The sequence below is a fragment of the Bombus huntii genome, chromosome 5, assembly GCF_024542735.1.
Source record: "Bombus huntii isolate Logan2020A chromosome 5, iyBomHunt1.1, whole genome shotgun sequence".
Taxonomy (NCBI): Eukaryota; Metazoa; Arthropoda; class Insecta; order Hymenoptera; family Apidae; genus Bombus; species Bombus huntii.
The window spans coordinates 9,877,266-9,903,100 of record NC_066242.1 but is presented as its reverse complement, the minus strand read 5'-3'; the positions used below and the strand labels follow the sequence as shown (position 1 = coordinate 9,903,100).

Here is a 25,835-nt window from a genome sequence, read left to right as displayed (position 1 = left end):
TATTACTTTATTAAATGGAACTACCGATCTTTCAAAATTAAACACGAATAAGGATCGTTCTTATTTTATGAATTTGCCAATTGATGTTTGTCGAGGAACAACAATTTCCAATAATAAAAAAAATATATTTTAGCATCAGATACATCCTTGCTCTCCTTCCAGCTATTTCCATTCGGATTCCTACGTATCCCGTTAATCTCACGTGCTTTGGGAAAAACGTGAAACGGGAAAGTGCGCCGGCAAAGGTGGAAATTATTTTATTTCGCGCTTTGGAATATCACCCGAAAGGCTCATTCATATTCATGGCGACGCCCAGCCACTTCGTCTCCGAAACGCGACTTACCGCGATCGTGTTGGTTACTTGAAGATTCAAGCATAGTCTCCGCCGCCACTTCGACTAATTCTGTCCCTTATCTCCTTCTCACGCACTTCCTTCATCTTTGATTGCGCTGTACGATGGCACGTATAATGGATCAACGTTAACAGACACCTTTTATGAATATATTACATGTGGTACACGAAACATTGTGAAATCTCGTTAATATCGTTATGAGACTTGACTATCATGATTGTATTAGTAAAGTTGAAAACAACTCTGAAAATGTACATAGAAACTACCAGATATTTGGTACAAGTACATATTTCACAGAGATCTCAAAGTATTTAAACAGCCAATTGCTCATCATATTAATAAACCTCAATATTTTCTGCTGGATTAATATTTGTTATATGTATGTTTAAGTTGGCTATTTATGCTGTATATTAATTTTTCACTAAATATATGAATATATTTGCAGAAACTTTTTGTAATTTTTATATACATTCTCAAACTGATCTCACATTTGACCAATATAAACGAAGTCTTGAAACTTCAATAAGTGTTTAAATACCTTCGTTAAGTCGCTGCAGGCGCATAATCGTACGTCAATATCTCAGAAAACAAGTGACATTTTTATAAATTTATTTATCACAAGGAGATGGTTTAAGTAGTCGCAAATTTCAAGATGAATTTGAGAAACTGATGTTTGTACTCGCCATCGTCATTTCGTTAGCAACATAACTTCCGAATGACTCATTTGTCGGCTAACATGGAGAATTTCGAAATGGCGCGCGAATATTCACAACTGACACGTCTATAAAGTATCAATCGTAGTTGGAGCCCGATTTATCGCGCGCTGTTTGCGCTCCCATTTTATTTATTTTGCCACCCGGAAATACGTAAACCACTCCGGACGATACAGAAGCGCGCGATTCGTCGATTGGTTATCGACAACCGCGGCACAATTTTTGGAAGGGATATTGGTTTTTCGATGTGACCTATTGATTCGTCCAAGTTCCAAGAGCAATTGTTAATGACTGATCGGTTATCAGTAATTGTGATTGGAACTGTCTAACATTAGTTACTTAACAAATTAAACAATGCGAGATTGTATTTTTATCTATTAGAGGATCGTGGAAAATATCGTGCTCCATTTTGAATTTCATTTAAGTAAAATATTTTCTGATATTAACTTCATATTTATCTTTGTATCATTTATAAAGGATGTAGTGTACATTTCCATTCAAAAATTTGGGACATGCTAGAATTTAAAAAAGAAAGGACGACCTCCTTAAGCAAATAAACAGTACATTCATAATATTATATTCTTACGGTACTAAATTAAGATAATACTTTAAACACTAATTTATAAATAGAAGTTGCAATTAGGAAACGTATCATTGAAGAAAAATACTGAATATTACGTTTTTATCTCAATAACTGTATTTTGTATATTTTAATTAAAAATATATTAACGTTTAACTAAAAAATGTATAATATTATTAAATGAATATGTATAATGGTAACTACATATCACAGCTCCATTGTGAAGATGGTGTTTTTACCTTTACAACAGAGCGCATGGTCAAACGTTTTGGTGTTCATTCTGCTGCTACAAGTGGCGTGAAAGTACTTGAAAAGCTTTTGTTGGAACAAAAGCAGCCGCGTTTCAGGTATGCACACTTCTGGCCGCGCAATGTTTTCTAAAGCGGCTAAAAATACATCGGCCTATATACAAATAAAAGAAAGATTTGTTGAGTTCTCTTTCCTGCTTGTTAACAGAAGTAAAATGTTTTGTCGTATTATGTACAAACATAAATCAGTTTTATTTCAATACTTGTTCAAATATTTCGAATTTCTTTTTCGCAAAAAGTAAGCAAATTTAGTGTAAATATTGAAATTTGTTTTTAACAAATATGTGCAACAAATGTTTATTTGGGATAATGTAAAACAACAAAGAATGTAATCATGCAAGAATTAAATAGATTTATATGCTGTTTATACGTTGGAAGACATTCTGCGTTTTTGAACTAAATTGACTCTGTAGATAGTTTACAAATTTACTATGTCCAAGAAGAACCTTGTCAGAAAGTGATAAGTTACAGCAAGAACTATTGTTTCATTCGTTTGCAGATTCTAAAAAAGGCAATATGTTGTTGTGCAATCAGTGTTATCGTATTGTACATTTGTTTCTTTTATTATCCACTGTTACTAAATAATTTACGAATTACCTTGTTTTGTCGCCATCTTTAAAATCTTATATAACGAAATGTTACTTTAACTACTTCGAGTTTAACAAAACAATAATTCGACCCAAAAAATGAAATTTTATAATTAATAAATCGTTCTAAAGCCTAAAGTAACCACGTAACTTGAACCTCGGACTCCAATTCGAGATGTGACTCCGGTTCACGGTCATGATACAGTTGGGGTAGGGAATAACTCATCAAATAATGTCAACTTCGAAGCTTATCTAAGCATGTAATGTTTCCATATCGGTTGGTACCATATCCGGCAGACGGTTGGTTGATTAACACGCTAACGGGTCGTAAGTATTGCATTATTCATCCCTCTGCAATACTGCTGACTATTAATTAACAGATACATGTATAATCGGGTTGTGATGTTGACAAGGGTTAATTAGAATTTTTTCGATAGTCACGCGCGCCGCCTGAAAAACAGTTTATGCTTGTCCAAGTAATCAGAATCTTGATTGAGTACAATCAAGAATATTCTTTCGAAATAGTATAATACAAGCCGTGTATTGCAAAGATTAATTTAGAAACAAAAGAATAATATAATATAAAATCAGTATTATGGAAATTTCTAATTTAGAAACGATAATGGGCGATAAATTCTTTCACTGAGAGAAATTAGAACACACACAAATTAGAAATGTGAACACCGCTACGTGATATTTGGTTTAGATCGTAATTACGCTAATCTATTGGAAAAATAAAGGTAATTCGCCTGATTAGGATGGAAACGAGCCGCAAAAATTTTATTATTCAGTACTTTCGTGGTGCTAATTAAAAGTCTAGCAAGCGTGCAATTGAGTTCCGCCGCGCCGTTGACGCGGATTAATTGTAATTTTTTTTTTCGAAAATTCAATTCCACAAAAGTTTCCGCTTTCTCGTTGGGAATCTGGGTTACGCGTTCGATCAATACACCGCATAAAATATGCGCCGCAATCGAACCTTCGTTTTTGCAATTTAATTATAATATTTGATCTTTTATTATCACCGCCTAAAACAAGATCCTTTGTTCTTCGTGATAAATATTTTTCACTGCTTACCAGTACGACACACACTAATTTGCAAATAACTGCGTTTCAATTTTCGCCGTTTGAGAGCAGTACCTATCAATACTTTCTGCTTTGTATGCAACCATTTGTTAAATGTTAAATAGGGAGGAAAAGGGAAGAAGATTAAAATCTATATACATAAATATTTTGATATATTATATATTATATATATTATATATATTATATATATAAACCAGCGAAGGTTAGTATTCAACTAGAAACAATATTTACCAGACTATCGATGCCAGACATTGAATTTAGAAAAAAATATTGTTCTTCAAACAAAGATTTCCACAACATTTTCCACATAGCATATTCATAAAAATTTTCTATGGCGTGTACTCCAATACCTCTACAAGCCAGTGCACGTCTCAATAACACAGCGTGTTAAGGAATAAGGTTGGAAGAAGCTGACGTAACAATTCAATTATCATACAGCGGATCGTGCGAGGGGATTCCACAACATGAGGTCGTAATAAAATCATTAAACGTACGGGGGGTGTTGGCAATCGTGAGAGGTTCGAGGTCGCGGGTAACTAGCAGTGGAGCAATGGTATCCGCGGAATTCAGAGCGGAATCAAGCCAGAGCCCATTATCAGAAAAGCAGGAGGGTAGAAAATGTCGGCTTAACACGGAATATATGAACCCCTCTACGCTCCCAAGCAACGAAATTGGTCATATCGTGGGATTTCTCGTGCAGCAATGCCGTTGATTAGTCGTTGCTGCTTCACGACGGGAAAAACCTGGAAATAGAAAGAACGAAAGAAAGATGTTCCCTTTGCCGCGTACCAGCAGAGGGACGGAGGAAAATGCGGCCGGAATAATGGAGCGTGGAGGAACGAACCAGAAGAACTTTTCTTCTCGAGGAAAAGGAAGAAGGAATCGAAGAAAAATGAGCACGCCTTCGTAGGGAACTATGATTGACGGCGCTGTTTGTTTCAAACTGCGGTTCTTTCTTCGAATTCGTAACGATTACTGACGGGCCCCGGGACATTTCCGAATATTTCCGCCGGTATTTGAACATAGGATCCTTGGCATAAGGGATGAAATGAAAGAAAGAATTATGGTACAGGTAGAGGGAAAATTGCAATGAAAATTGTAATGGAAACATTTTTTTAACACATTCACTGTCCTATTACGGTGATGCATGGTATTCTTTGAACAATATCGTACTTCGTTCTATGTTTATCAATCACGAAAGATAGTTTTGTGGATAAGGAGTGCTGAAACTCTCCCTCTCTCTCTTTCTCTCTCCCTGAAAGCAAGACCCGATATTTCTGTCATTTCCAGAATTAGTATAGGATAAATTATATAGATTTAATCCAATTGCATTTTTTAAGAAAGAGAAAGAGGAACAATGCTTTGTGACAGATTATGTAACACAAAGGTCACTTTGAGCTATTTCATGCAGGATTATAATAAAATTCTCTCACTAGATCACACTTTAATATTAATTTTTACTTCCTAAAGGATAACTTGAAGAATTTTAGTAAAAATTTCATCTACGCAATATCCATGTGAAAGTTTAAAATACGTTCTAAAATACGTGTTATACATGTAAGTGACGTTGGAAAGGACGGAATAAGTAAAAATTATTTGAAGTCAACTCCAGAGAATACGTCGGGTGTGGCAAGACTTCCTAACCAAGATTAAAAATTGCTCCCTTTGTAACCTTTGTGACAGGACGCCGTGCATTGTCGAGAAGGAAAATCACCTTTCTTGTTCCCTTTCCTGAATACAGTCTCCTGTATTCTACCTCATCATTTTAAAGTATGAAGTTGGTACAAGTCACGCGGAATTAGATAAACATAGACGAAATTTCTTTAAAACTAGCGCTCGCAATTGCACCGACTCAGCTTTTGTAGAAATATTCAACCAAATGGTAACATAAAATACAGAGATATTAAAATTTGAAAAATCTAAAATTGTATTTATTCCGGAAATTTCTATAATACGATCAATCAGCATGTTTTCTACTGAAAGTTTCGGAACTTAAGGCTCCTTTTTTTCAAGAAGAGGAAAATTATAAATGTTTGTAAATTTATTTATGTAGTACTCTTACTCTCTCTCTCTGTCTCTTTCAGTTTTTATCAAGATGTAAAAATATTACAAGAAATAATGTTTATATTGTAAATGTCGATGTACGTAGCAGCGACCAGAGATCAGAGCTAGTAAAGTATAAAAGATTAATGGTAATGATAAAGAATCACTGTATTTATTTATAGTGACTTGTATCTACAATGATGTACTGTACTGAATGTAATCGATCACCTGTGAAAATGTTAAAACTTTACTAGCAATTTTAATTGAGCCTTTGATAGCCAGTTACAATGGTTTATAGTACTGTAAGCAGTCAATTAAAGAAAACTATAAAAATCAAATTGCTTCTATCACAATCATGATTCCTTCCTCCTTCAAGAATTCGGATCCTCTATGTTCCTACTTCTCCGATCGTATCACAGAATTTGTTTAAAATATCAGTTACACAGTTTTTGTAACAGACTACTATCGAATCAGCAGGCTGCACAACCGTATCAAAATTCCAGATGTATCGCGATATATCCGATAAGGTATGAAAGGCAACGTTCATTTCAATATCCCGTCGTAAACATTCTCGTGGTAGTCATCCATCGATAATCGCAGAAAAATTGGATGAAATACTCTCGTACCACGACGACAATCCTTGATATCGAAGGTAAAGTATATCATTCGTGACATGTAAGCCGAACGAAATTCCTCCTCCACCCTTGTTATTCGTTATCTACGATATCACCGGTATTGATACATTTTTTGGATATTTGCAATTAGCTGCATGCTCCTTTGTTTGTCGATATCTGAGACACAAAGGTATTCCTCTCTATTACCTTTCTTTCAGCAGTAGATTTAAGAGATTGATAATGTCGTCTGCATTCGAGTCTCATGTTAATTTTCAGTTCGTTTTTAATTCCTGCGGGGTGAGATCGAGCAACAATAATAGTAATATGGTTTAGAACGATGGTAATTTAGTTGTCCGAAAAAAGAAAACGTAAAGGTTCGTCTTTTAGTTTTTCAAATTAATATACATATGTATAGTAATCTTATTATTTGAAATAAATTGAAAATTGTGATATATGCTTCTATGGCATAATTTAGCCGACTTTAATAAACGTTCAAATTAATGAAAAAAATTGAGAAATATGTTACAAATGAATACCTTCGATAACGAAAATTGCGAATACGTACGCAATGGAATTGTCGATTATTCTGCGAAAGCAGTTTATACATACAAAACGGGAACGAACTCAACGCGTAAATTAAAATTTTCGGCGTGCGTGCAAATTATAGGCCTTGATTACGGGATTTAACCGCAATAAATTCTGACCTATATTACAGGATATTGGGATTTCGGGTAATTCCCGCAGCTCTTTGCACAATGCGCACAAATATTTGCACAAGCCTAACACATTAAGGTTTTCTATCTTGTCTGGCCATAAAAAAAATACTGTTTATAAATCATAAACTTTATAATGACGCTTGCACACTCGATAATACATTACTCGAGTCAATACATCAACAATGAAATTATGGGAACCGATAATTGATAGCAATTTATAAAACGTTAAGAAATTGAATTTTCTCGTAGGAACTTCGATTGCTACGACTTTTCTAACGCGAGTATAGAGTTATATTGTCACTTTAATTACCAGGTTTGTATAACCTGGACTTATAACTAAAGATTGAATTTATTGAACATCGGGTTTAGTATCGAAGTGTAGGAAATACGATATTACTGTTTACGGAGAGAATTACATAAAAAGTTCGATGACGAGCAACAGGTAACGCTAGAATCTTCAATTACCAGGAATAATTTAATATTACTGTTTATCGGTTCCATTGTGTACTTATTACGCGTGTATAGCCAAGTATATATATTGATTATTTATAGTTTATAGTATATAAATTACATTCACAAGTATTATAATATAATACTATATTTTAATACTTCGCAAATTCTTCAGAATAATTTGAGAAGTTATCCAAAAAAAGGGATGAACCTTTTTAAAAATATAAAAGTAGGATATTTAAATTAGATGAATGTTTCCGAGAAATTAATCCTGTATATTGGCGAAGTGGAAACCATATTAATGCAAATCGAAACTTTCGGAATTGAGCAGGAATATCATATTCCAAAGCTAACATCATTTTAATTTCATAATTATGAAGTTGCTTACTGTTACGATACATTTTTATGACTTCACTTAAAGATAATAAATTCAGAACTCTATTTTACGGAAAACAACAATTTATTAAAACTATCGCATTTAGAATAGTATTAGTATCGCAATTATACTTTTCTATGTTACATAATAACAATAGCGGAAGTAAAATTAAAGCATTCGAGTATTTGCAAGATTTTCAAACATTCCAAATGCTTACAAGTTGCTTTCCCCGTCTCGCAAGAATATACAAAAAGCATATTTGACGCGACAATTTTGTCCCAAATCCTAACAACTAGTCTGCCAATAATCATTTTAATCTTCTTCGTTTAAATTTCACTGGCTAGAGCCTCGAAACCTCGGTCATCAAACGGTACTTTTCACCGGGATTGCGTCTAGCAAAGCAATTAGAAACAGTCGTCCCAAAACACGGGAAACGAAAACTCTTGCAAACTACATAGGTAATTCGGTAGCGGAGGGAAGACCGAAGTCGTGGATAGGAAAGAACTAACACGGGAAATGTTATTTTACAATCGAGATTCGCGAGGCAAAAAAATACCATGTGAAACGGTCCATTTCACTGGGACTAGTCTCGTGTAGCAACGCGGTCGTTAACGCAATGCGAAAACACGGCAGTTTCCTACTTTATTTCGGCTTTTAACAGAAAGAACAACAGCAACAACAATAATGTTACCGTCCTCGCGAACGTTCACCAAGCTCAACGGCTGATTTTCAACATCCGACTAGAAACAGAGATGGAAAATTAGAGAAACGGACAGAGAGAACGCGATCTCTATCACGCTAATCCCACGAGATTTCGCGGCTCTCGGCTACTGATTTCAAGCTGGATTATAGTCGGCGCTGAATGACCACTGCCAGCTTCAATTCTATACCCGAAAACTCTGTTTTTCATTCTCCTAAAATCATGTACGTTTGTTGCTTGTTTAAACAGGAATATTGAGTTTTTGAAGACTGTCGCTGCGATTTTGCACGATTTCTAATGTATTCGAAATATTAGAGTTAGGTGAATGATTTCAGTTTGAAGAAATGATCTCTTATATGAAAATTTCTACTACTTTTTTTTTTACTTATTGCGTTTCTGTCTCGACAAAAGAAAAACACTAAGATTATCAAAAACACTCGCATGTTTCCAGTAATTGTAAAAATAAAAGATCCGATACCAGTCGAATTATCGCATCTCATTTTTTTCTAAATCTTTATGAATTATTAAACAATTTTCTAGTAATTACTTACTGTTCTTGTAATTGTCCGATATCGATGCATACTGCGTGCCGTGATGGTGACCCGATATTTGCCCCAATATTTCCAGATTCCTCGATTGCCGTCCTGAAAAAGGCACAATGGAACAGGAACGTTAAAGATCGGATCACGATTAATCATAACGGTAAATTAGGTGCTCTTGAGGATAAAGGAATGTTTCCGATGGGTCGGAGCTTTCTCTCATTTTTCTTATCTCTACCGAAGATTTTCAGTCGAAATTCCTTTGACGATTTAAATGAATCCTTATCTCGATGAAGAGTCTCTAATGAAGCAGACCAATATTTTCAATGAAAGCTCAGAACCATGAATAAAAAATTTACGAATATCACAATTACAATAGTCATAATAATCATTTCAGACTATCAACGAAGTAAATAAGTAATAATAATCAGTCGAGTCTATGGTTTGTTAAAACAACTGATCAAGCTATTTACACGCAATTGCTCTTGGTCAGCGAAACTATTATAGGAACGTTAAATTAGGTCTATGCCAGGGGAATGCTAATGAACGAGTACTAGTTGGTATGTTAAGTGTGGTTTTGAAAGTGGATGAACAATTATAGCAAAAGGCTGACGTACTGAGTGAAGTTGCGTAAGCTGTGTTACAATAATTAGATTTAATTATATTAATGAAGATTGTGCTGTTTACTATTAATAGAATATATTAGATATCAATTCTGAATTATTGTAATGACTACGCTTTTAATTGAACTGTAATTGGTAAACTATGATTTTAGATAGTGATTATAGGATCTTTCGAAAAATTATAAAGAATGGAAATTATTAACAAGTCTACTTTACTAAATATCTTTAACGAAACCTACGATTCCAGCATTTATTTTTATATTATAACTTTGCAACAGTCTCAACTGCGAATTATATGAACAAAGAAGTAATGGTAGATGATTGAACATGTGCAGATGTGAAGAAAAATCAAAGTGAAACATTAAAGTTACGGTTAGTCGCCGATTATGATTAATAATTGACATCTATGTTAACAAACGATCTTTTTTTTGTAAATTTTCCCTTTTAGTTGCATTTATCTTTATCATAATAATCTCATGTTTTATTTTCGTGAATTATCCTACACAAAAACTATGGTTATTAAAATCCAACCAAAAGTGGTTTCGCTGCGCTTCCTTTCGCCGGATATTCGAGGCGTTAAAATGATAATTTAAAGTTGGAAATTGTGACAACCTACGGTCGAAAGTTTAACGATATTCCGCGAGGACAACTGCATGCAGCAATTCTCGTAACTTAGACAGACTGTAGCTCTTTTCTCCGCGAAAATAGGAAAAACTGGTAAATAGGAATATTGCATGGCACAGTAACAACTAACTTCTTGCGGTATCATTTTTTCAGTAGACATAACGATGTACTTGCAACACGCAATTGAACTTGCTCAGACTCATCTATATACATACATTTCTCGGTTATCTTCGTTCTGATATCTTTATTACTTCACACGCGAAAGGTTTATCAAAGTATCACGTTAAGCACCTCGCGTGATACTTTTTGCAGTGTAGGGTTTATGTAATGCTTCAAATAATATTCCTTTATAAGGGCAAGATATTTGATCATTTTGTAATGACTTAATAAATCGCTCTATAGTAATTGGTACGTGTACCTACATACTTTGGCTCTTATAGGCTATCGTAGGGTGAAATTTTAAACCGTATGAATTTTTCCTTTCACATTATCATCGTAATATTACTTGTAATCGCGGGAAACAATAATTGTACTATGTACCATTTTGTATTGAATAATAATAAGACATCCTATCCCAGTCATTTTTATTGCTTGACTATTTTAAAACAGATGTTTATTCTGAGTTATGATAGTGTTTAAGGATTAGTGTATTTATTAGAATAAAATATCATCATTAATACCTTTATAATATTTAAATAAATAAAATCTTTTATTTTTTTATAAAGATTCCAAAGTTTGTAATAATTGTAAAATTAAAAAAAAATCATAATTAATAACCATAAATAATCATAATTAACATAGTTGTTTATGAAACATGATAAAGATTTCATTAGGAACTTGTAGGAAATAAATTTATTATATACAAAGTGAACCATCTAACTTGCACGCTTAAGTAATTTCTAAACTGTGTGTTGTTTCTGTATACATTTCTGTACACAAAAACTCCATTGTTTTAGGGAAGGTTTGATGTAGTATATCTGCATGTGTATATATTCTTTCCTTGTAAATGGAGTCGTTTTGCGTAAAATTCGAAATAACAAAGTTCCATTTTCCCAATTCCATTTGGTCAAAGATTTTATTTATTCTTTGCTGTCACGAACAGCTGAAGTTAATTTTCTCAAATTCAACGAAACGTCAAATCGAAAAATTCTTTAACGTTGCATCTTACAGAACTAAAACAATTTCAGGATATAATAACAAGCATTTTTCTCTTTAATTATGGCAATTTCCTACAGGGTTTTATTAATACAAGTATCTGTTAATTCAATTAATTTCTCCCTAAACCTAATCAACTATAATCAAATGCAAAATTATTTTATTATTTCTGCTGCGTATGGAACAAGCTTACAAAACATTTAACTCTGACAAACTGTGAGAAGATGTACTCTTTCAGATATAAGTGATTTCGTAACAAAAAAAAAAGAAAAGTTCACTTTTTGCTCGTTTCATGTATTTTAAATAATTGACAAGTAATTTAAGTAAATAACAAACAAGTTGACAATTTTATCTGAATCGATTTTTAATTGAGCGGAGTTCCTGTAAAGATTGCAAACATCAAAGCGATCATCGATTTCTTATTATCCCACTTTGGAGTTTATTTCACAGTTCGAGGAAATGCATTCTTAGTAACTGTTCGATCTTTCCATTCGCCGATAGAATTGTAAGTTATTTAAAAACAAATGTTTCACTCGAAACTCAGTATATCACGGTACGTCAATAATTTCACCGGCAACGCGAATTGCTAATAGCTAAAAATGAAAGCTCGGGAAACAAAGGGTACGAGCGTAATGTAAACTTTGAAGCAGCGAAGAAGTTTTCTTCGCTCGAAATTCGAGAAGATAAAGTTCATATTGCTCCGAAGAAAGTCCGACTTTAAAGAGCAATTCGTATTTTACGAAGCTGTATTTAAATCAATAAGGACAAGATTATAAGTACACAATGGAAAAACTTTCCCCATAATCACTTGCATTCAGGTGTTGCCAATTAGCAAACTTTACTGTCCTGCGTTATCTCTCATCTTTGTCTCAGGAATCCATTATCTTGAAGTATTAACGACGAAAAAATGTATATTATTTTTACGTACTCAACAACTTCCTGAATTACTATAACAGTTTATACTTTTCATAAATTTTCATTGTGTACAGTGTTCATTAAAGAAATTATTAAGATGAAACTTGAAACATAATTTTTGTTATATTTAGTTCCATATGTTAAAGTGAAGCTATGAGTTAAATTTGTGTATAGTATTATATAGTTAGAATAGCTTATTTTCATCAAAAAAGAATTCTATCTTATATGAAAATTACGGAGGAAGAATACAATTACGTTTCTTATCTACTGCAAAAAAGCAGTTCCAAAATTTGATACGTTGACGATCAATAATGTTACCAAAATTCATTTCCTATTTAATTTCCATAATAAACATGTAGTTTTAATAAAAGTAATTTCATATGTCAAAATTGAAAATATTTTAAAATGTATTTTATTTTGTCTCGTGGTACATTTAATATTATTTAATTATTTAAATCAACTATGTTACACACGACAAAGCAAAGATAGTGAAAAACTAAACGGAACACCGTGAAAGTAAAAAAGAAAGAAAAAACTATTTTCCCAAATTCGTCTCTACGAATGGCGGTACTTCGCTATTACATTTCCGAGCGGAAGTTGATACGTTGTCAATACATTTCACTTGTCAAACTCGTGTATATCGATACTCGTATGTACAATTTCGAAAGTTCGCTTGCAAATTCCACACAATGGATGCATGACGTACCAGGTACGTTTTTATGGATTGAGCTCTGTTCGGATTAACCACGAACACGGGTTTCGCAAACATAGACCAGGAGCTCTTCAATGGAAGTTGAAAACAATTGTTTGTGCCGGCAAAACGTTCCCCAATATGTCGCTATCAAAAGATCACACAATTTGTAAAATTCTAATGTGCTCTTTACGACTTTAAAGAAAACGTAGGTATCGAGTCTTTCCATAAATACTCTCGTTCGTTAGATGACAAACAGAATATATTGACTCGATATTGACTTCATCAGTTTATATCAATACTATTTACAAAACTTCTAGTTGCTAAAATGTAAAGATGACGTTAGAAGTCACGATACAATAGAAGACGATACTAATTAATACCAACTCTGTGATACCATACCTAAATCTACTAACATTATGCATTAAAGTAGATAACCGAGCCACGAAGAGAAATAAAAATAGAGTTCAAATGGTCGAAAGAAATAATTTCGTCAACATAACCAACTTCGAATAATCATTTTAGATCTGCCATGGGATAACTGTTTTCATCCCAGGTAGTAACCAGAAAGCAGAAATAATAAAAAGCCCCTAAATCTCTTAAAAATAGGTAAAACAAGAATAACTGTGGAATTCAGTACTCCAGCGTACTACAATACATATCCCAGAATGAAACCCTCGAACAAGAAACTAAAGTAATTATTAAACTAGAACTGACAGTTTAAACAATTAAACCTTGCTAAACAAATTCCATTTCATACCTCAAAACTATAACTATTCATAATACCATTAAATTGCCAGCGTCTTCAGACCAAATACTTCTTAGGAAATAGTTACTGTCGCGAATAATCCGCGATTCTAGGAAACCTTCGAGTGATTTTACCTCGCTGCTGGGGACGGTACACCAAAAATTCAATTTACGGACTTGCACCATAGAGATCGGAAGTTATTCGAAGTTTCCTCTCCCCCATTTCTCTCCCTCGCTCCTTTTCTCTCTTTCTCCCTTTCCATCCCTCTCTTTCTTTCTCTCGTAAATAATCAACGAACGACGGTTTCCCGATGATAAGTTAACGAATTCGCAGATCGGTATTCTCTCGGCGCCAGTTAGAATCCCCTGGAAAGCGAGCAGGGTTGTTCGTCAAAGGTTCCATTGAAATTCGAGAAATTCGAGAAACGGCGCGATGAGAAGAACGGAGAACGAAACAATGATGTTCGCGTTCACCACGGTGTAAGCACGCCGGTGGCCGTATTTTTCAAGGCTCCTTTGTGCGCACCGCTTTCAAATTTCGCAGCTACGCCCGAACTTGGGTAACTGAATTCTATTGGTCACAGCGAGTCGTGCTGGTATTCTCCTGAAGCCATACTCTTAAGAAAGCTTTCATTGTTGGAATTCGAGTACGAACTATATTTCTTCCTCTACCCTTCTTCTTTCTTCTTTTCTATCCTGTTTTCACGTGATCCAAGCGCGCGCCAAGTTTTCCACCCACATATCAGGCGTTTATTTAGGACGTGGTCTTATCATGGAACGATAATATCTTAGCTGACTAAAGAACGAGTCATTCTTTGTGTTGATTTATGTGTTGTATTGCTACGCCTCTTACTTTGTTATGGATGGAAATGTTACAAAATATGCGAATTTTAGAATTTGCCGATACCGTTTACGTCATATGTAACGTGAAACGATTGCTAGATATATTTCTTAGAGCTAAGCTGAAGATCCATCGAAAAGCTGAGATAAGCCGTGCTACGTTGAATTTAAAAATATTTGCTTTGATACATATACAGGGTGGATCAGCTAAGAGTTTAAGTTGAAATATGTTCGATACTATTAGTTATTATATATAGGACAATGTTTCAGATAAAAGTTGGGTGGTTTCAAAAGGTGCATGTGTTAATGTTATTGGTTTTTCAGTCGGTGGACGCGTAAACGTCATGTGAAGATCAACTTCACTTTTTTAGATAGAATCATATATTTTTTAATACAATGATCGATGCAGCTCAATATTCCCTATAAAAAATTACTGACCTCCTTATATCGAAAGGTACCATTAGTTTAGTAGATATTTTAACCTTTAGTTTGCAAAGTTTACTGTATGAAAAACGATACGTTCCACAAATTAAAAGTCACTTACCCCGTGTACGAAACCGCTTTCGCAGCTAGCACAACACTGCTATTAGTTTAGTTATGCTATTAACTTAGCTTTTAGTGGAGACGTTTCTGTGTATATATATACTGGAGGAAATATCTTTAAACTTGGCATAGCACAGCTTAACGTAGCTTCAAACTGTAAATATTCAATTTTAGAAGATTTTCTTCTACGTAACTTATTGCCTTCCTTTCTCATCGTCATCGTCATCTTCTCATTTCTGGCCCGTTTTCACGTTGCCCAAGTAGACACGAAGCTTTCCACCTACGTGTGATCAGGCTTATTCTATCGTGTTGGCGTTTATTTAGGACGTGGTCTCATCATGAAACGATAATATCACGGCTGGCTAGGCAACGATTAATGGAGCAATCTCGGCTGTGACTGATGTTATACGCAATCGGGAAACAGCTTCTGGCTTTTCATCGGTCCCGGATATGTACATCATGTGCAGGGATTGGCTGGCTTACGCGGAGCGTCCAATCTATTCAGTACCGTGAAATTTACTTTACGGCTTATTGCCCGGTGTTTAGAGTAAAATGTTACCGGTCATTCTGGACCAACGTGTCATTCTTACTCGTACGCTCCGTGGTACTTCATTTCGATGCTGATGCAAAGAAAACGACGTGCACCAGGGACACTCGGGTATTTTGACAAACGAAATGCGGACGGATTTTCCAACATACCGCAGGAGAGGTTCTTGTTATTTCTGAGAATTAAGAGTGTTTTTGTTCCTTTCATGCACGGGCTTGACCTTACATTATTTGGACACGTTGAATGTTTATTACGTTGCATGCATACGCTGAAAGGGGTTTTTCTTATTTATTCCATCAGTACCATTGAGGTAGGAATAATCCACTAAATTCAAAAATCTAATTCAAATGTCGTTTGACCTTGTGCAGTTAAATCGAATTTTATTCGCGTGGGTTATCAAAATGAGTTGCTGATTGGTGCATGCTTATCATCATAATGATAATAAATTGGAAGTTATTGTCCGCGAGCTGCATTTGCAATTATACTGCATTTATATAACGTAATATTCGTGTTGCTATCGCCAAAAAGCTTGAAGTAGATTTCAGTTAAAATTTTAAACGCGATATAAACTGCATGTAAAATCTAATGTGAACAGGCGGAATTTACACACCTGTCGTGGTTTTCTATGGCATGGTTTCGCTTTGAACACAACTGATCTACTCAAAGTAAACTTTGCGGGACTAGTCTACCTAGGCAAGGGAAACAAGTGACACTCGACTAACTGTTGTTCGATTAATGTGCGTAACAAACGCGGTGAATCAAGAACGAACAACGGCATTTCCGAAGACAAGACGTATATATCCAAATTAGAAACAAGGCAATTGAAAAGATGATCATTCAGAAAAATATTTGAGAAAAGGTAATAGCTACGGTTTGTACTAATTACTAATTAGTAATTCGTGTATATATTCGATTAGTGATAGCCACGTAAATTTAATGCTGAAAAGTAATCGAGTGAATGTTATTATGATCGTGAGGATGTAGCAATTAAGAAATGTAATAATTTAACAAAAAGTGAATTCATTTAAGCAAATTTATGTTGTAATAATTTGTTATAATATTTCAATGCTTTTATAGTAAAATATTTTCATCCAAAAGCATTTTTAAAAGCTAAAATAAATCTGAATAAATCCCGTCAGAAATTTATTAATTTCAGAAAGTTTGAAATTGAACATTGTTATAAAGCAGATGGATTGTTTGGCTATAAAGAATGTTTGTCAGTCGAATTGTAAAACAGTCATAATGAAATTCATTGATAAATTCATTGAAAATTGTATAATGGAGAATGATTTGTTTTATTCCATTTATAATTCAAGGTACTTTTCATAAACAGTTTCACAGTTATAAATTACAAGGTACATACATTTTGCAAGATATCTAATAAATACAGCTATTTCGATATTCATTCATTTTTTTGACAGATAAAATTTTTATTAGAAAATTATTTTGTAACAAAAGATTGCATTAAATTTGATGTATCTATTATGGAATTTCTTTTTCTATATTAATAAATTGATAATGTAAATTAGGTATTAAGGAACAACTAAAAAAACTAAGCTTTCAATTTGCTAACGTTACGCACTTGCATACAAGTTTAAATAAGCTTATGGAAATACATAGAAAGTATAGGAAACCTGGAAGAAATAGTGACAATATCCTCATATTATTATATACAAATATAGACCCTCAAAGAACATACTAAATAGAGAACTTAACACTTAGGAAAGAAACATTTTCTTGAACATACGAATTTTGAACTCCATAACTCTTGATCTTAACAAGTTTGACATACTTTTACAGAATCTCGAGTCTCTGGCATTTCAACTTCTTGCGAACAAAGCGGTATTAGCGAAATTTAGTAAACTGGATAAAATAAAAAGCACTTTAAAGTTTAAAAAGTCTGCTTCTACTTCGACTTTCTGCTACTTCTATGCATAAAATTGAACTTTCAAGCGTAGAAATGAGTGTAGAAATATCTAATAAGACTAAACATTTTGTTTTCATAAAATTGAGATAATATTACAAAATCATATTAATTCAGTATTAATTCTATTTACTCATAATTATTAGATTCATAAATTAGTTTGTAATTAATTTGTTTTTGTTTCCCAATTCTTGCACATTCGTAACAGTATGCATATTAACTAGTAATATTACACATAAGCTAAACTAAATTGCATTCAATGATTAATCGTTAATCATTACTGATTAACAATAATATAATATGTTACTGTTGCCACAGGAAGCAAGACCTTGTTGCATAAAAACGCATTAATTCTTTACTGACAATAAAAACTCCAATTTTAAATGTGTAGAATTTTCTATAATTTTTTACTGAAGGAATTATTTTTACATTTTTCTTTCATTGATTATCATCAAATATATTTGAAAATAAACAAAGTGTCTGAGATTAAAATCTACTTTCCAGCAGCTTTTGTTCCCTATTTATTGAATATGTACTTTGAAATTACAATTGTCTTCTAAATTATAATGGAGCTCAGGTGAACACAACACAACAATAAAAGATATAACTAATTTCATTAGCTTTTTAGTAAATTATATGTTGTGTGCTTCAAAGAAACTTATCAATAGATCCTTAAAACAGGCGAGTGAAGCCTATTATAATATTAAAATACACAGCAATGGTAATTATAAATTCTTTGATATTTTCACATTTTTTCTCTTTATTTAAAATTTCTGTACTCATATATATCCACGTAAATTTATGGTATTGGTTCTATGAAATTTCTCATTTATCCTGTCCACCGTATCCTTTGTCTATGTCATGAAAGAAAAGATGAAAATATATTTTTCATCCTAGATTTTATGCAGTAGATGAAAACAGCAAGTCGTTCGGAGCGACTTTATCAAAAAAGGAATATAATGACATAAGAGCAGCTGTCGACAACCATCGTGGCGTATATTTATTGTAAAACCATGAGTCACGCGGGACCAAAATCGATTTGTCTTTACTGGCGAATTCGTATCGAGAGGCGAACCTAGCTAGATCTATCTATCAACGGTATGAAACGATGAAAAAAGGTATTTCAAACAAAAAAAGAAATGGGGGAAAACAGAACGACGCGTCGAAGAACGATGATGCAATTGAAAAATTGACGTATCCCGTTAAACTGCTATTACATTTTTCTCCTACGAATTTCACCATACCTTTGATACAATATCTTCGTTTGTGTGTGACAACAGTAAAAAAAGAGAGAGAAAAATGGATGGAAATGGAAAGAGGTGAAATATTCTATTAAAAAATGTTTGTGTCACGATCGAAATTTTATTTCACTTTTTTTTGAACATATTAATTCATATTCAACAAAGCATATTGGGCTTTCAATTGGCCGTTTCTTCTCCACTCTATCAATCTTTTCAAAGCTTGCACTTAACAAAAATTAGATAGTAATTAAGAAGATATACAATTAAAACACAATGTTCTTTTCTATTTAATTGTTTATTTGAGTTATTAGCGACGTAACAATGTTAATTTAACAATTGTGGAACAAAAGTAAATCGTAAATCGGTGATAAAACTACGACAAATCTTCTTAAAACCTGCACCCATTGAAGGCTAAATAATAATTAAGGAATCAGTTAATTAGAAAAGAATGTTAATTCGACAATTAGAAACTAGTTGAAATGGAATCTTGCACTCCCGTTTGAAACCAGAAGAGAAAACAGTGGGATAGTTGGTGCAGTTTCCATAATTGGTCCGCGTTCCCCAATATTAATCAACGTAATCAGAATCGCGAACTGCTGAAGATAATTTCGCTGCATTGTTTATTCACTTTGTCTCGGCGAATGGTTCGCGACTACATGTAAATTCCCGGAGGATCAAAAATCCCGGAGCAGCGGCGCCGCGAACTTGTATGTGGAAGCTACTAATACAGCTTTATATACCCAGAGGAGTATTTTACCCGAGTTCCTTCGTTCCGGTCTGTCGCCACTTTTCCGATAGGCTCTTTAACTAATTCAGGCATCGCTACCGTGACATCCTGGATAAAAATTCAGGGGGAATTAAAAAGGAAAAGGATGAAGTACGAAATTTATGGAAATCCTCGTAGTAACACCAACGTCCCCGTATTATGGCGGCGACCATTCCCTTGTAATGCCTAGTCATTACAATATCAAGGGTAACCAGCGAACAAAGCAAATACAGCAAGGTAAGGTTGTTTGAAACGTCTGAGCTTCAACATCTTAAAATTTAATCTTCAACTTTACGCAGAATAATCAAATTCGATTAAATCGTAAGACGTCATTGGTTTCTAATATGGTAACGGGAGAATGAGAAAATATCGTGCAGTCTAAAGTCCATCAAGAGAAAATATCAAAGACAAGAAAATAATTCGAACAATATTATGGTAAGATTATTTGAGTCAGCAAGAAGGTATCTTATAAAAAGTAATAAAATAATTAAAAAGATAAAAAAAATAATTTACAAGACAAATTTAATCATTGTTAAATTGACTTAAGTATCTTCCATGTGACTTAGACTGGGGTCATACCAGACGGACGTTGCTCGCGTGACTCTGGCCTTAAATAACCTTACTTTAGCCCATTGTTGAAAAAAATAAATGAAATATCAGTGTATCATTGTACTGTCGACGTTAATTGTTAATTTAGCTTTGTTTCGTGGTGGAATAAAAGGCAGCGGAAATAATTTGATCATTAACAAGGTTCAATTAAGAGAAAGAACGACGGAAGTATCACGGGAAAATAAAATATTCTTTCTAATAAGGAGAATTGTACCGTGATTAAATTTAATTTTCTTTTCTCTATGAAATTAAAAGTGGAAGAAGCGATTGAGTTAACGATCATATTTTATTAAAATATTTGAATCTTTCTGTGGAAATTTAATAAATTGTATTAAAATAGAGATATTGAAGGAAAGTCTGGAGAAGCACCGGAAAATATACTATTTTAATATTTTCTGAAAGCACCTTACTGTAAAGACAGTTCAAAATTTGGCACGTGAACTACTTCTCCTCACATTTATTAACCAGAAGGAATCGATCGGGCTGCAATTTTTACGAGTCGTTTTTCATGCGCAACATATTGTCATCTGTCCATGTTCAGCACAGAGAGAGGAAAAATTATATACGAGGTCAAGCTATTGACAGTGGAATTACGGTGAAATTAATGAGGCTTTGGGAACATACTAAATATCTTCAAACTTAATTCATAAAAATATCTTTGTATAATATTTCAGTTTCTTTTTAATTAATCGTTTCAATATTTGCATTAAAGTATTAAAATGATATTAATCGTTTCATTATAACAGTTTAAATATTAAGATTTGATTTAAATATCTAGTTTGAACAAATACTAAAGTTTAGATGCAGTATAGATAATCGAGTAGTTTCATTATTATCCTAAGTTGAATTTAAAATATTTTATGGAATGATGAAATTTACGTAGGTAGCGTAAGCTGACAGTCAAATATTTGCATCGAATATCTGTACAAATCTATAAATTTTCCGATTCCTCGACAAAAGAGGTATTTCTTGAATGCATTATCAAACCGTTACTTTCAAAGACGCTCAATATCTCATCATCATCCGTATTCGAAGCAAATCTCTCGAATTTATCGAAAACCGATACCAGCTTGAGAAAATTATCTTCAATGCTATGTGCGATATAGATAACATTACCCATTGGTCAATACTATAAATATGGAAACATAAAGCCGTAATATTATTTCACGGTAAATATTGGAAAATATTGGAAAATTGAATTCAAATGCCTCGAAATGACATTCGCAAAATATCTCGATCGACGTTGAAGGAAAGGTTTTCAAGAATTGTCCTACTTCCTGTAAGACTGATTAATTCATGAGTTTGCACGTTTTCAATGGAAATATCCCTGTTATTTTAAATTTCAATATTGCCACTAGCGCTACTACGAAAATAAATCTTTGTTACATTTATGAAAGTATAATTTTGAACTATTTCTAAATATTTGAAAAAGCAACGTATTCGTCGTATAGAATATAGAATATATTTTGCTCTATTATATTCGTTTTTAAAAGTCGATATGTGGGATAATCACAAAATATAGAGGCACTTCCCTATTGTTAAAATTATCACGTGAACTCGCGTAGCTTTCTGATACAATTTTACTAATAAATTACGAGCAAGATTGCATCTAACTATAACTGTTAAATCCAATTAACATGGACTTCGCCTTTCGTTACACAGCTACTCGCCAGATTCGCCATGGTACTTGTGACTGGAAATTTTACAAGAATTATTGCTGCGCAAATAACGCTGGAATTTCTCGCAAACATGGCGATCGATAGAAATAACAAAAGAGTTCTCTAAATAAACGCAGCGCAGCTCGGTGAAAGAGAAGGAAAGGAAAATTATGCTTTCATGTTCGTGTTTGTTGGAAAAGCGGGTTTAAACGATCGCACAACGTTCCATGGCATTTCATCCTTTCCACCGATAGATAAAAAATCGATTCCCCGATATCTCTTTCATCTTTTTTCTATCCTTGGACTTACCGTTGGGTGACTTGACGGTTTTCGATAATAAAGACGTCTATTTTCATGATAATGTATGGAAGGTTAGAGCTACTGGGGACTTTCGCAAATTCTGTTCGTCGTCCCATCTAATTCCCCCGGAATTTTATCTCTCAATTCGATGAAGATTATATTTGAAGTTATTTTCACTTAGTACTTTCAGTTAAAACTCCATGTTTTTTAAGCATGTTAATAGAACGATCATTATATGTAATACACATATATGTGGAAGGATTGAAACGGAATTTTCAAATTAAATAGTACCTGTATAAAGAATGGTATTCGATATATATAAATACGATGTGCCCACTCAAATATCATGCACAATTTTTCGACAATTTAATAAAAGTTAAATAAAAAAAGGTTATGAACCAAAAACTCATCCCTGTTGAGTGAACTGGGCTGGAAAGATAAATGTTCTACTTCCATTGCAATTAGCTTGTTGAACAAAAAAAAAAAATTAATGTTTTATGTTTGTTAAAATTGTTTTAGTGCCCTGTAGGTAGAACGCGATGGAAAAGAATTATATCTCTCTTTTTACAATTAAACAATTTTTAATTACAGAAATAGAAAACATTTTTTGAAATGTTTGTTTGAGTGTTCTCGTTATAAAAAAATGAGAATATTTTTATAATGATGAATACAGAAATAGTATTTGTGAACAAACGTTTTTTAGTAGGTATATAACACAAGCAATGGAAATAGAAATTTCTAATAAGATACAAATAAGGTATTACACGTATCTAAACTTTTACATAATAAAATGACACACGGCTTAATACATTTTATTACTAAAATAATTGAATAGCTAACTAAATATTTCCAAATTACAATTAACAAAGTATACATACATTACCATACTCGAGGTAACGATTTGTTAAATATCCAATTATAAAATTCCACTTTATTTCCTTCAAATCCAGCTAAAAATAGTAGGGAGAGAAGAGAATTAGCAGTTACCTTTTCCTTATCCTGTACTTATTTTGATAACTCAAAGTCGCGCAAATGCGGAGATACACGAGCCACCGGGGATATTACAGAAACTCGCAGGAGCATAAATTTAATTTTAAGCTCAACCCTGTTAATCTTTCCCTCCTTATACACGACGAGTGCTTCTTAGCCGACGTAAAATAACGAACGCTATATGCAAAGAGACAATGACGTAGATCGCAGGACATTTACTTAACTTACATTATGTAAAGATACTAATTGTTAATAACTAATTTAATAGATCAGAAGCTGCCCGTATTCTGCATGTACATATACACCGTATGCTTCTTTAAATCAATTTCTATCATTGTCATCTAGATGGGTCATAAGATCAGGATATTTGTATAAAACATTAAAACAGACACCTTGCATATACATGAAACTTTTGTTACAACTTTAAATATACACGATTTTCTCCTACATTTTATGATACTCTACTTGACATAATTATATGTAATCATCAATTATATCTATTATGTATAAAATATAATCTATTTAATATGATCGAGCAAACATAATCTGCTTAAAAATAGATATATTCCATATACTTGTATTTACACAAGTTTCAAACCCCAGACAATAATTTGCTAAAAATGTTAATAAGATTCGAATCATTCTCAAGACATTTGTTACTCATTCTTTAAGGCTCCTCACCCCGTCTTAAAAAAGTCTCGAATTATTTATCTCAGTCTTTGAAACCCCTAAACTTTCATTACTGACCGATTTTAATACCTCGCCATCCCGTTTACACTTTTTCTACGAGACATCAGGGACGCATGAAAGATACGAGGAATAAAAGGGGTGAATCTCGAGGCGTGAACGCAAAAATTGGATACCGTGAGATCAGAGCGGTACGAGGACGTGGCAATTGCACAGCAAATTAACCAGGAGCGTCGTAAAAGTGTGAGAACGGTTATACTTCGCCCTAAGCTGCCCCTCTGTCGGCCATTGCCGGTGCCACTAACACTCTATCGTCTACCGACCAGCGGTTACCATTCCCTTCTTTGGTCTTCCTGCCCTTTTTTTGCCCCCGAACTAAATAAAATATGGATCAAAGCAACGAAGTTTCTCTCTCTCTTACTCCAGGCCAAGTGTGCCACTCGCAGCTGGTAGTTGGGGATAAGTTTCCAACTTTAGAACGAAGACACCCCTTGTGGTGAGTTTAGCACCCTTGTATCGAGGTTTTGTACACGTGCACCAGACGGAGAAAAGCTGCTGCTGTTGCTGCTGCTACTTGTGTTTCCGCCGTGTGCTCTTACTAAAGGGCTTGTTGCGAACGAACTGGTATACATGTAATGGGGAATGAGTTGCTGGAACTTGCCAGGTTAAATCGCATTTCGGAAGCTTTCTTTTGTTTCTTAGCAACGATACTCTCAAATGATTTTCTAGTGATACGAGCAGCGAGCTGTGAATGACTCGTTAACACATTCAACGAGTTGGCAACGTAATTTTTATTATGGATAGACTTTTAGAAGCTAAGCTAATTAACTTCATTTCTTATTCGCTTCTTCACTTCATTCTATATGTATATGATCAATATTTAATTCTCGAGAAACAAACTATGAAATAATTCCTGATAGTATGTCTGCTTGCAAGTGGGAAAAAGAACTTCTCGTAGAAAATATAAACAATTTAAATTCATAAATATCTCCACGACCAGTTTCATATACCAGATACTGGAACTCCTTAAAAAGACCACTTAAATTCTTACCGTTCAACCAACTTAATAGCCCTCTTTCCTCCAAAATTACAAACATTCAATGCCCACTCTCATCAATCTCCTAAAATTGTTCAGACTCAACAGCTCGAAGGGATTTATATTTCTGGCGTTTCTAAAAAATTAACACGAAAGTCACAAAAGAGCAATGGTTTCCAAACGGAATTTGCGCGCACGAAACCACCTAACCTACTGATTCTAGGTCTGGCAGAAGAGTTGAAAAACAGTCGATATGTACGTAGATCCGATAACTTTCTGAAGTTCATGGATCTCATTGGCGAGGAGAAGCGGCTCGAACGGAGCAAAAGTCACGGTGCGGTGTCGAATCAATAGAAGAGCCGATGTAAATCGAACGCTTGGTTCCGTGTTCGCTGACCAAGCAAACACCACAGTCGCGGGTAGCGAGATCTCGCTTTCGAAAAAAAATTCCACGGTTCCATCGAGCGGCAGTCATTCGTCTGTGTTAAAAAGGGATTCGATGTCGATATCGGGGCATACATCACACACGTGATCGATGATAGCGATTCGAGCAGATGGCTGCAGCCAGTTGTTTCATGCGCGGATTGAGAGAGGAACATTGTTTCGGCTTAAAGATAACGCTTTGTTTCCGCTGCTACGCCGGGAACAATGCACACAAGCGAAAATCGAATAACGCGCGTAAAGCTCCAGATAAGCGGGTGGAAAAAGCCTCGGCTCAAGCAGCTTTCATATTTCACCACCAGGCTCGCGGCTCTTCGTCGTATTTTCCATTCTATCCTGTTCTCACCCTTTTAATTACTGATAGAGAAACGGGCCCCGGTATGTGCACCGTCTGGAACATCGATCGCGGCAACATTTAATGGAATCGCGTATACCGC

General features: G+C 34.0%; 1 protein-coding gene across 7 annotated transcripts in view; it reads right to left on the bottom strand.

The window, feature by feature from the left end:
• Window positions 1-25,835, bottom strand: part of LOC126865980 (neurotrimin-like) — a 301,471-nt gene that overhangs the window by 58,358 nt on the left and 217,278 nt on the right. For all 7 annotated transcript variants that reach the window (XM_050618977.1, XM_050618975.1, XM_050618974.1 and 4 more), the window contains one exon: window positions 9,074-9,166. In XM_050618977.1, the coding sequence (XP_050474934.1) occupies window positions 9,074-9,166 (93 nt within the window). The remainder of the gene's footprint in view (window positions 1-9,073; window positions 9,167-25,835) is intronic.